General features: G+C 54.9%; 1 protein-coding gene across 2 annotated transcripts; it reads right to left on the reverse strand.

The window, feature by feature from the left end:
- Positions 1-5,178: 5,178 nt before the first annotated feature.
- FOXA2 (forkhead box A2) lies at positions 5,179-8,558 on the reverse strand. Of its 2 annotated transcripts, XM_063391305.1 has the most exons (3): positions 8,247-8,558; positions 7,482-7,551; positions 5,179-7,025 (listed from the first exon to the last, which is right to left on the reverse strand). In XM_063391305.1, the coding sequence occupies exons 2-3, from the start codon at positions 7,548-7,550 to the stop codon at positions 5,775-5,777; spliced, it is 1,320 nt and encodes a 439-aa protein (XP_063247375.1). In that variant the 5' UTR covers position 7,551; positions 8,247-8,558; the 3' UTR covers positions 5,179-5,774. The 2 variants fall into 2 exon arrangements, with proteins under 2 accessions (XP_063247375.1, XP_063247374.1); XM_063391304.1 differs by lacking the exon at positions 8,247-8,558 and having other exon boundaries at positions 7,482-7,634.
- Positions 8,559-8,881: the final 323 nt, after the last annotated feature.

Below are 8,881 nucleotides of genomic sequence, written 5' to 3' on the forward strand. Positions count from 1 at the left end.
TTCCTGTTGTCCCTACAAATAGAACAGCCCTGGAGAGAGCTTCCATCCCTGCATCCATCCCTGCATCCCTCCCCGCATCCCTCCATCCATCTTTTCCCCAAAACATCCCCGTCCAGGACTCGGGGCAGCTTTTCCCGTTCTCGCATTCTCTCTTCCCGGTTCTGTCCTGCCAGCATCCATCTCTGCGGGGGGCCCCGGCCGTCCGGAGCCGATCCTGGAATTTTCCCTGTGTTCCATACCCTCTGGCCACCCCCGAACGGGAGTGCTCATTCCGGAATATTTCGGGGAAAAATAAACGGTTTCTGGGATGTCTTTCCCACTTTTTTCCCTTTCCCCCTTTTATTCTATTTTTTTTTTTTCTGTGCATATTTTTGGCTTCCTTTGATTTTTCTTCTTTTGCTTTTTAATTTTTCTTTTCCCTTTCTCACTTTTTTTTATCCTTTCCTCTTTCTTTTCTTTTCATTTGCCTTTTCATTTTCCTGTTCCTTATGTCTGTTTTCCCTATTTTTCTTTTCCTTTTTCTTTTTAAATTTACTTTTCGGTTTCCTTTTATTTTTCTCTTCTTTTTTCTTTTCTCATTTTTGATTTTTAAATTTTATTGCCTTTTATTTATTTTAATTATATTTTTTTTATTCCAGGCCTCTCCCAAATTCACCTCTCTCACCTTTCCTCGTCTCCAGCGGGGTCGATATGGAAACAACAATGAACAACAACGACAACCACAAAAAAATCGTCCCTGCCAGCTCCTTTTGCTCTTCCCGCATCCAGCGGCTCCGCAGTCCCGGGTTTAACATTCCCAGAAATACGGAGCCGGCGGATTCCCCATCACACTTCAGTATTTTCTCTTCTATTCCTGGGCACTGGGAATAAACTTCCAACCTTTTTTTCCCCGTCCTTCCCTTTTCCAGCCTCCTCCCTACCTGTTTTTTGTGGGGTCTTGGATTAATCGAAGCGGATTTTCCAAAAATAATTCTAGGATTAGGACTATTTCTGGAAGAAATAGTGGGAATTGCCTTGAGCCTGAGCGGAATTACAACTTGGAAAAGAAGTCTCCATTTGTTTCCCGGGCGACGGGATAAGCCCTACTTGGGTGTTCCAGCTCTTTTTAGCCCCACTAATAATTAGTCCCATCTCGGCCCCGAGCTGTCCTGTGGTTTTTTTGGTTTTGTTTTGGGTTTTTTTTGTGGGTTTGTGGGTTTTTTGGGGGGTTTTTTTTGTGTTTTGGTTTTTTTTTCCTTGGGATCATCCAGAAATGCCCTGGATGCTGCGGACGGGGAAGGCAGGGCCGGCTCTTCCAGCGTTATCCCGGGAGAAAGTGCTGGGGAGGGGGGGAATTTGGGATCCCCACCGGGACTTCCCGGTCCTCTTTGTACTTTGATGTCCTTGGAGCCATCCCTGAATGTCATTAAGGGCCTGGATAATTAAAAGAAAAAGGAAAATGTCGCTTTTCCCGGAGGGGAAAAGTCATGGAAATATAAAAGAAAAGTATGGATAACAGGAGGGAAGAGAAGCGGCTGGAGCGGGGCTGATTTGGGGGCTCGGATCCTGCGCTGTCTCTCTCGTCATGCCCCAGCCGCGTTCCAAAAAAAAAAAAAAAAACCTAAACCGGGATTTGACAGGAATTGACGGGAAAACCTAGCGGGAGCACAGCGACCCTGGAGATTGCGGGGAGCTGGAATGCTCGATAAAAGAGGGAAAAGCAGCCGGGAGTGGCAGGGCAGGAGCGGGGAATGCGGCGGGACCGGGGCTGCCCTCCGCGGGGGGGACAGGAGCGCTAATTGGAGCTTTCAGAGTTAATTAGCGAGAGCTCATTAGCGATGTCACCTGTCCCTGTGAGGGGACACGGACGGGGACATGGAGAGGGACACGGGGACACGGCCACCTCCCTCCGAGCCGTGACTCCCCCCGTCGTGTCCCCGAACCTCAGGAAGGGCTGCTGAAATACCCGATTTTCCCAGTAAACGCCCGCGGGAATGTTTGAGTCCCGTATTTTTTGGCCCACGCGGGTGCAGCAAAGCGGGAGCCTCGGGAATGCTACCGGGAGCGGCGCTTCTTGGGAGAAACCCCCTCCCGGAACAAAAGATTGGGAGGAAAAATAGGGGGAAAGGAAAAAAATCCTCTAAAATTCAAATGGAATTCTCAAATTTCAGGGAAGCTCGCGAATTTGGGAAGGAGCAGGAAGAGGGAGGGAGCCTGGCCAGCGCGTCCTGTCCCTGTCCCACGGTTTGAGGCTAAACCGGGCAGAATCGGAGCCTCGAGATGGCTCTCACCCCTAAAAACTCCTCCTATGCTCCAAGACTGGGAGATGGGATCCCAAAAAACACACGGGCTCGGCATATCCCTGAATCTATCCCTGAATCCATCCCGAAGGCATCCTGAATCCATCCCCCCGCGGCCTCGGCGCCGCTTCTCTCGGCCCCGGCGGCTCTGGGGAGAGCTGAGAGGGAGTAGGCTGAGGAAGAAGGGCTGAGAATGAAGCGAGAAGCGGGAAGGGAAGGGCAGGAAAAGCAGGAGAAGGAGCGGCGGGTGTCCCCTACCTGCGCCCCGGCCGCCGGCCCGGCTATGCGGGAGCTGGGAGCATCCCGGCATTTATTGGAGCTCCAACTGTGCCACTGTTGACTTTAGCACAAAGCAAAGATTTCGCCGGGCGCCCGTTTAAAAATGAATATTTTACCAAGATATCGATCAGCTTTATAAAATTCACTTCCAGTGCCGCGGCTCCGAGCGGCGCGGGGGGGGCGCCAGGAAAGGGGCCGCAATATAAGATCTGTGTAAATTTGCTGAACTCTGACGTGGTGGGGAAAGTTTACCCTCCTGGAATTTGGAGCTCCAGCCACCCCCCCCCACCCCCGTCTCCGTCCCCCGGCTCCCGGCTCCTGCTCCTTTTTTTTTTTTTTTTTTTTTTTTTTTTTTTTTTTTTTTTTTTTTTTTTTTTTTTTTTGTTTACTGACTTTGTTTATTCACAGCTCACGGTTGCTTAACCAGGCAGGAGCAGAATGCGCTCGCTGCGAGTTGGAATTGTGTGGAGAGAGGGGAAAATGCCAAGGGGAGGAGGGAAAGGAAAGACATAACGCCCAGTAGGAAGATTTTTGGGTTAATTTCATTTTTGGGGGGTCGTTTCTGACTTAAATCGTGAAGCTGGGCTGAGGAAGGCAACTAGAAAATGAGGGGGGAAAAGTGGGGAGAAAAGTGGGGACGGAAGAGGGAGGGGAAACAGAGAGAAGAAATGAAAGTGAGGAGGAAAGAGGGAGGAAAACGTAGCGAGAAGAAAGAAAAGGAGGGGAGGAAAAAGAGGGAGAAGAAATTAAATTGGGAGAGAAAGAGGGAGGGGAAAGGAGTGAGAAGAAAGAAGGGAGGGAAAGAGAGAAAAGGAGGGAGAAGAAATGATAGTGGAGAGGAAAGAGGGAGGAAAAACATGCAGAAGAAAGAAAAGAAAAAAAGGAAGGAGAAGAAATGGAGGGAAGGAGAAAAAATGGAAGTGGAGAGGAAAAGAGGGAGGAAAAACGAGAAGGAAAAAATGAAAGTGAGGAGAAAGGAGGGAGAAAAGGGAGGGAGAAGAAAGAAAAGGAAAGGAAGAAAGGAGACAGAAAAATAAAAGGAGGGAGAAAAGGTAAAGGGGAAATAAAAACGGGAGAAAAATAAAAGGAGAAAATGGGGTATAAAAGGCGGAGGAAAGTAAAAGGAGGAGAAGAAATAAAGAGGAAGTAGGGAGACAATGAAAAGGAGGATAGGGAAATTAAAGGGGCAAGGAAGAAAATGAAAAGAAAAAAGTAAAACAAGAAAATGCAAGGGGCGAGTGAAAAAAAGAGCGGAAAGGGGGACAGAAAATAAAAGCGGGGGAAAAAAAGAGGGAGAAAAAAAACCTGAAAGGGGGAGAAGAATTAAAGGACAGAAGGAAGAAAAAGGGGGGGAAAGGAAGGAAAAGGAAGGGAGAAGGAAGAAAAAGGTCAGGGGAGGCAGGAAGAAAAAAGGGGGAAAAGGAATAAAAAGGGGCGAAGAAGGAAGAAAAAGGTGGGGGGAGGAAGAAAATAGAGGGAGAAAGGAAGAAAAAAGAGGCGAAAGCTCCGCGGAAGGAGCGAGATGCGAGCGGGACCCGAGCCCGAGGCCGGGAGCGGGGGCGGGTGTCCTTGTCCCCAAAGCGGCGACACCCCCGCGCCCGTGCCCGCTGGCCGCGGGAGCCTTTTATGTGCTAATGCCACCCATTGCACGCCCCGCTTGCCATCGTGTGTGTCCTTGGAGAGATCCCGACACATTTCAGCCCCGTTTTGTTTTTTGGGAAGGTTCTTTTTTCCCTCTTCTCCTCTTTCCCCCCTCGCCCCCACCCCCCTCCACCCCGCCCCTCCCCGCTCGTTCCCTTTCTCCCCTTTTCTCTCGCCGCGGACAATGCGGAATTTTAAGAAGGATTTGGATGTTAGTTGGGAAAGCAACATCGCGGCGTGGCCGGCGCCGCGTGGGAAAAACAACAAGTGGTTGGGAAGAGGGGGAAAAGGGAATGGAAGGAGAAGATCCGGGAAGTGTTGAAAATAAAAAGCTCTGCGCCTTTTCCACCGCCTGCGGAAAAACCAGAATGCTGTCCCGGGAAAGGCAGGGATGGGCTGCCCCTCCGAGTCCTAAATCCCTCCCGGTTAACTCAGCTGGGATGATTTTTCCAGGACTGCGGGGCTTTGGGAAAGGGGTCCCTGCTTCCCACCTTGAGGGGGGGATTGGAATTTTCCTCTTGTCGCGCTATCGGGATGGGATGAGTGGGAATAGTGGGATCCTGCAGGGAATCCTGCGGGTATGGAGGTGTCCTGGCGGGGATACCGAGATCCTGAAAGCAATGGTGGGATCCTGCAGGGATGGAGGTATCCTGGAAGGGATGGAAGGATGGCAGTAAAGACATAGGAGATTCCAGCGGGGGATGGAAGGACCCCAGCCGGAGCTGGAGCGATCCCGGCCGGGGATGGAGCGGTCGCAGCCGTGGCCGGCTCGCTCGCGGAGATGCCGGGAATGCCGGCAGGGATAGCGGCGATGCCAGCCGGGAACGGCGGGGGTCCCATCGGGCGGCGGCGGCGGAACAGAGATGCAGGGGGAAAAACACCGCCAATACGACTTTAATGGAGTTCTGCCGCAGCTGCGGCCGCTCGCTACCAAAATACACAGCTCGAAGCCATAAATAAAGCATACAGAAACGATAAATTAATCAGGTCCAAGTAGTTTACTCTCCCGGGAACATCAAGCGTTTGCTTCAATTACAACGATCTATCCTGCCTTTTTTTAAATTTTTTTTTCGTATTTTTCTTTTTTTTTTTTCTTTCCCCCCGTTTTCTTCACCACCCCCCCCTTTTTTTTTTTTTTTTTTTATTTTTTACAACGTTACAAGTCTTTTGGTCCTCAGTTTCCAAACTAGGAATATTCACAAGGAAAGAGGGGTTGGTTCTGCCTCGGGTGGGGTTTATGTTTTGTCCCCCTCACTCGCACACAAAAAAATAGATATATTTAGACCTCGTGGTGACGACGACAACGAAAAAATCAAAACAAGCCCCAGAGAACCCCCCCATGCCCACCCTGCCAAACCAAACCACTCCACACAGAGCACCCCCCCGGTGGATTTGTGAGGGGGCCACACGGCTGCAGATTCCCTAATGGATGTGAGCATCTGGAGCCAACAGAAAAAAAATAGATATAGATATAGATAGATATATATATGGATATGTACCGTGCTCAGAGTCCACTGCGAGGGGTATGGGGGGGTGGGGAAGGGTTTCCCCCTTTTTCCAGGAGCGTTGTCCCTCTTAGGAGGAGTTCATGATGGGCCGGGAATACACACCTTGGTAGTAGGAAGTCTCTCCGGCCAAAGGTGAGGCCTCCAGGGCGCTTTTGTTCGTAACGGGTGCCATGGCCAGGCCTGCGGGCACGGGGGAGGCATAGCCCGAGTAGTGCATCACCTGCTCGTAGGCCTTCAGGTCCATTTTGTGCGGATGGTGGTGCTGGTGGTGTGGGTGGTGGTGCTGCTGCTCCGAGGAGGACATCAGGTTGTTGATGGAGAATGGGTGGTTGAAGGCATAGTGATGCTCGGGCTTGAGGTGGCCCTCGTGGGCCAGCCCGGCGTGTGGCGGGGCCAGCAGGTGCTGGCCTGGTGAGGCCGAAGGCTCACCAGGGCTCAGCCCTTTGAGGTCGGCCAGGGCGCGCTTGTGGTCCTGGCATGGCGAGGAGCTGGCTGGGGACTCGGCACCGGCGGAGCCATCAGAGCCCCCCGAGGAGCTGCCCTCGCCCAGGGGTTGGTTGGGAGCTTGGCCTGGGCCTTTCTTGCTGCCACCACTGCCACCGGTGCTGGCACCATCCTTGGCCGCCAGCTGCTTCTCACACTTGAAGCGCTTCTGGCGGCGCAGGTAGCAGCCGTTCTCGAACATGTTCCCCGAGTCCGGGTGCAGCGTCCAGAAGGAGCCCTTTCCCGGCTTGTCCGGTGAGCGCGGCACCTTGAGGAAGCAGTCGTTGAAGGAGAGCGAGTGGCGGATGCTGTTCTGCCAGCGCTGCTGGTTCTGGCGGTAGAAGGGGAACAGGTCCATGATCCACTGGTAGATCTCGCTGAGGGTCAGCATCTTGTTGGGGGACTGCTGGATGGCCATGGTGATGAGGGAGATGTAGGAGTAGGGCGGCTTGGCGTGCGTATAGCTGCGCCGATACGTCTTGGGGTCGCGTGAGCGGTTCAGGTTGGACTGGCCGTAGATGGGGCTCATGGAGTTCATGTTGGAGTAGGGCGCCAGGGCGTTCATGGAGCCTGCCTGGCCGCCCATGGGGCTCATGCTGGGGCTCAGGTGAGCGCCCATGCCCGGCACACCAGCTGAGCCCATGGCCGACATGGTCCCAGCTCCTGGGGACATGCCCGTCAGCGAGGGGCTCATGCCCGTGTTAGCATAGGACATGTTCATGGAGGTGGCTGCCGCCGTCATGTTGGCCGTGCTGCTCATGGCCGACATGGTCATGTAGGTGTTCATGCTGTTCATGCCCAGCCCCGCGTTCATGTTGGTCACCGAGGAGTAGCCCTGCGGGGACAAGTGACACAGGGCACGGGGATGGCGCGGGGGGGAGCCCCAGCCCAGCCCGGAGCCGGAGGCGCCGCAGCCGCGGGGCTCCACCGAGGGCTCGGGGGGAAAAGGTTAAATCCCGGCGCAGGGTGGTGGTGGTTGGGGGGGAGGGTTGTTTTTCTTCTTAATGAAACCCAAATATGTTTTGGGACCTATATTAAAAAAGACAGGGTGGCAGCAGGAGCGGCGGAGCCGTCCCGGGAAGCGGGGTTGCAGGAAGGGGAAGGGAAAGGGACATCCCTGCCCGGAGAGAGAAAAATACCTGGAGGGGTGGAGGGAAAAACAGGGAAGAGTCGCCCGCACCCCCACCCGCACCTCGGGACCCCCGCCCGCAGCGCCGAGCCGGTGCCAAAGTTAATCCCGTCCGGGGGCCGGGACCCCGGGGGTTTTTGGGGGCCCTGGCTCCACCCTTACCTCGGGCTCCCCGTAGTAGTTGCTCCAGTCCGTGTGCTCATGGCCTTCCATTTTCACGGCTCCCAGCATACTGGAAGTGGAGTGCATGGCAGTTTAAAATTTAACAGCCACAACAAACGACGGCAGAGAGCGACCCAAAAAAAAAAAAAAAAAAAAAAAAAAAAAAAGAGAGAGAGAGAGAAAGAGGGGGGAAAAAAAGTCCCCAACCCTCCCTCCCCTCCGCCGGAGCCTCTGGAGGAGGAGGAAGAGGAGGGAGGGAGGAAGGGGGGGATGGAGCGGCGCTGGGGCTGGGGTGGGTTTGTTCTGTCGCCGCTCCTTGGGTGGGTTTTCGCAGCGCTCCGCGGCAACGAGGCGCCCGGAGGCGATGGAGGAGCCGGAGGAGGAGGAGGAGGGAGGAGGGAGGAAGAAGAGGAGGAGGAGGAAGAGGAGGACAAGTGCTGCAGTGACGTGGGTGCCCCAGTGATATAGCACGGAGCGGCCGGGCGAGCCTCCAATCCCCAGGTCCTCGGCTGCCCATTTGAATAATCAGCTCACACCTAGGCGGGAGCGGCTCCTCCGCGGCCCCGCGCAACTCTGCGCGCCTCCGCCACCGCCCCGCGCCGGGGGACATCACTGCCACCCATCCCGCTCCCGGGGGACACCATTCCCAACCCTCTCCCTGGACAGCCCCGACGGCAGCGGCTCCCCCGCAGCATTCCCGCTGGGAGCAGTCCCTCTGGAGCGGCTAAGGGTCCCCCCGAAGTCCCCGGTCCCCTCCCCACGCACCTTTGCTTCCCACGGCGAAAGGGCCCCGGGGCTCTGCCTCCCCGGCAGGTCGGGACGCGGCTCTTCCCGGCAGGAAAACCGGGACTGAGCAGAGCAGGGAGAGCAGGGAAAGGGGCGGGCAGCGCCGGCGGGGCCGCGGGGGCCGGCCCTGTGCGGATCGCGGTGCGGGTCCCGGTGCAGGTCCCGGTGCGGATCCCAGTGCGCTCCGTCGGGGCAGCGCAGTTGCCTCTGGCGGACCGCCTGGGAGCAGGGAAAAGCAGGAAAGAAGGAAAAGAGGGAGAGAGGAAGGAAGGACAGACGGGTGACCAAATTAACCCCCCTGCGCGTCTAAATCCCTCCACCTCCCCCCGTCATCGCGGTCTACAGGCGGGGGGGAACTGAGGGCGACAAGGAGGGACCGGGGGGCTTCCCCCCATTCCCACCGCCTCTTCCCAGTGCCCGCCTGGCTCCGCCGGGAGCATCCCCGCCGCTCCTGGGAAGTGTTCCATGAATTCCCACCTAGATCTGCCCACCGTCATAAAAAAAATCGAAAAACCAAAAACCAAAAAACCCCAAACAAACCAACCGCAAACCTGATTTGTTTGTTTGATTATTTATTTATTAGACTATTTATTTAATTACTTATTTATTTACTG

This window comes from Prinia subflava, chromosome 2 (assembly GCF_021018805.1).
Source record: "Prinia subflava isolate CZ2003 ecotype Zambia chromosome 2, Cam_Psub_1.2, whole genome shotgun sequence".
NCBI classification, from domain to species: domain Eukaryota; kingdom Metazoa; phylum Chordata; class Aves; order Passeriformes; family Cisticolidae; genus Prinia; species Prinia subflava.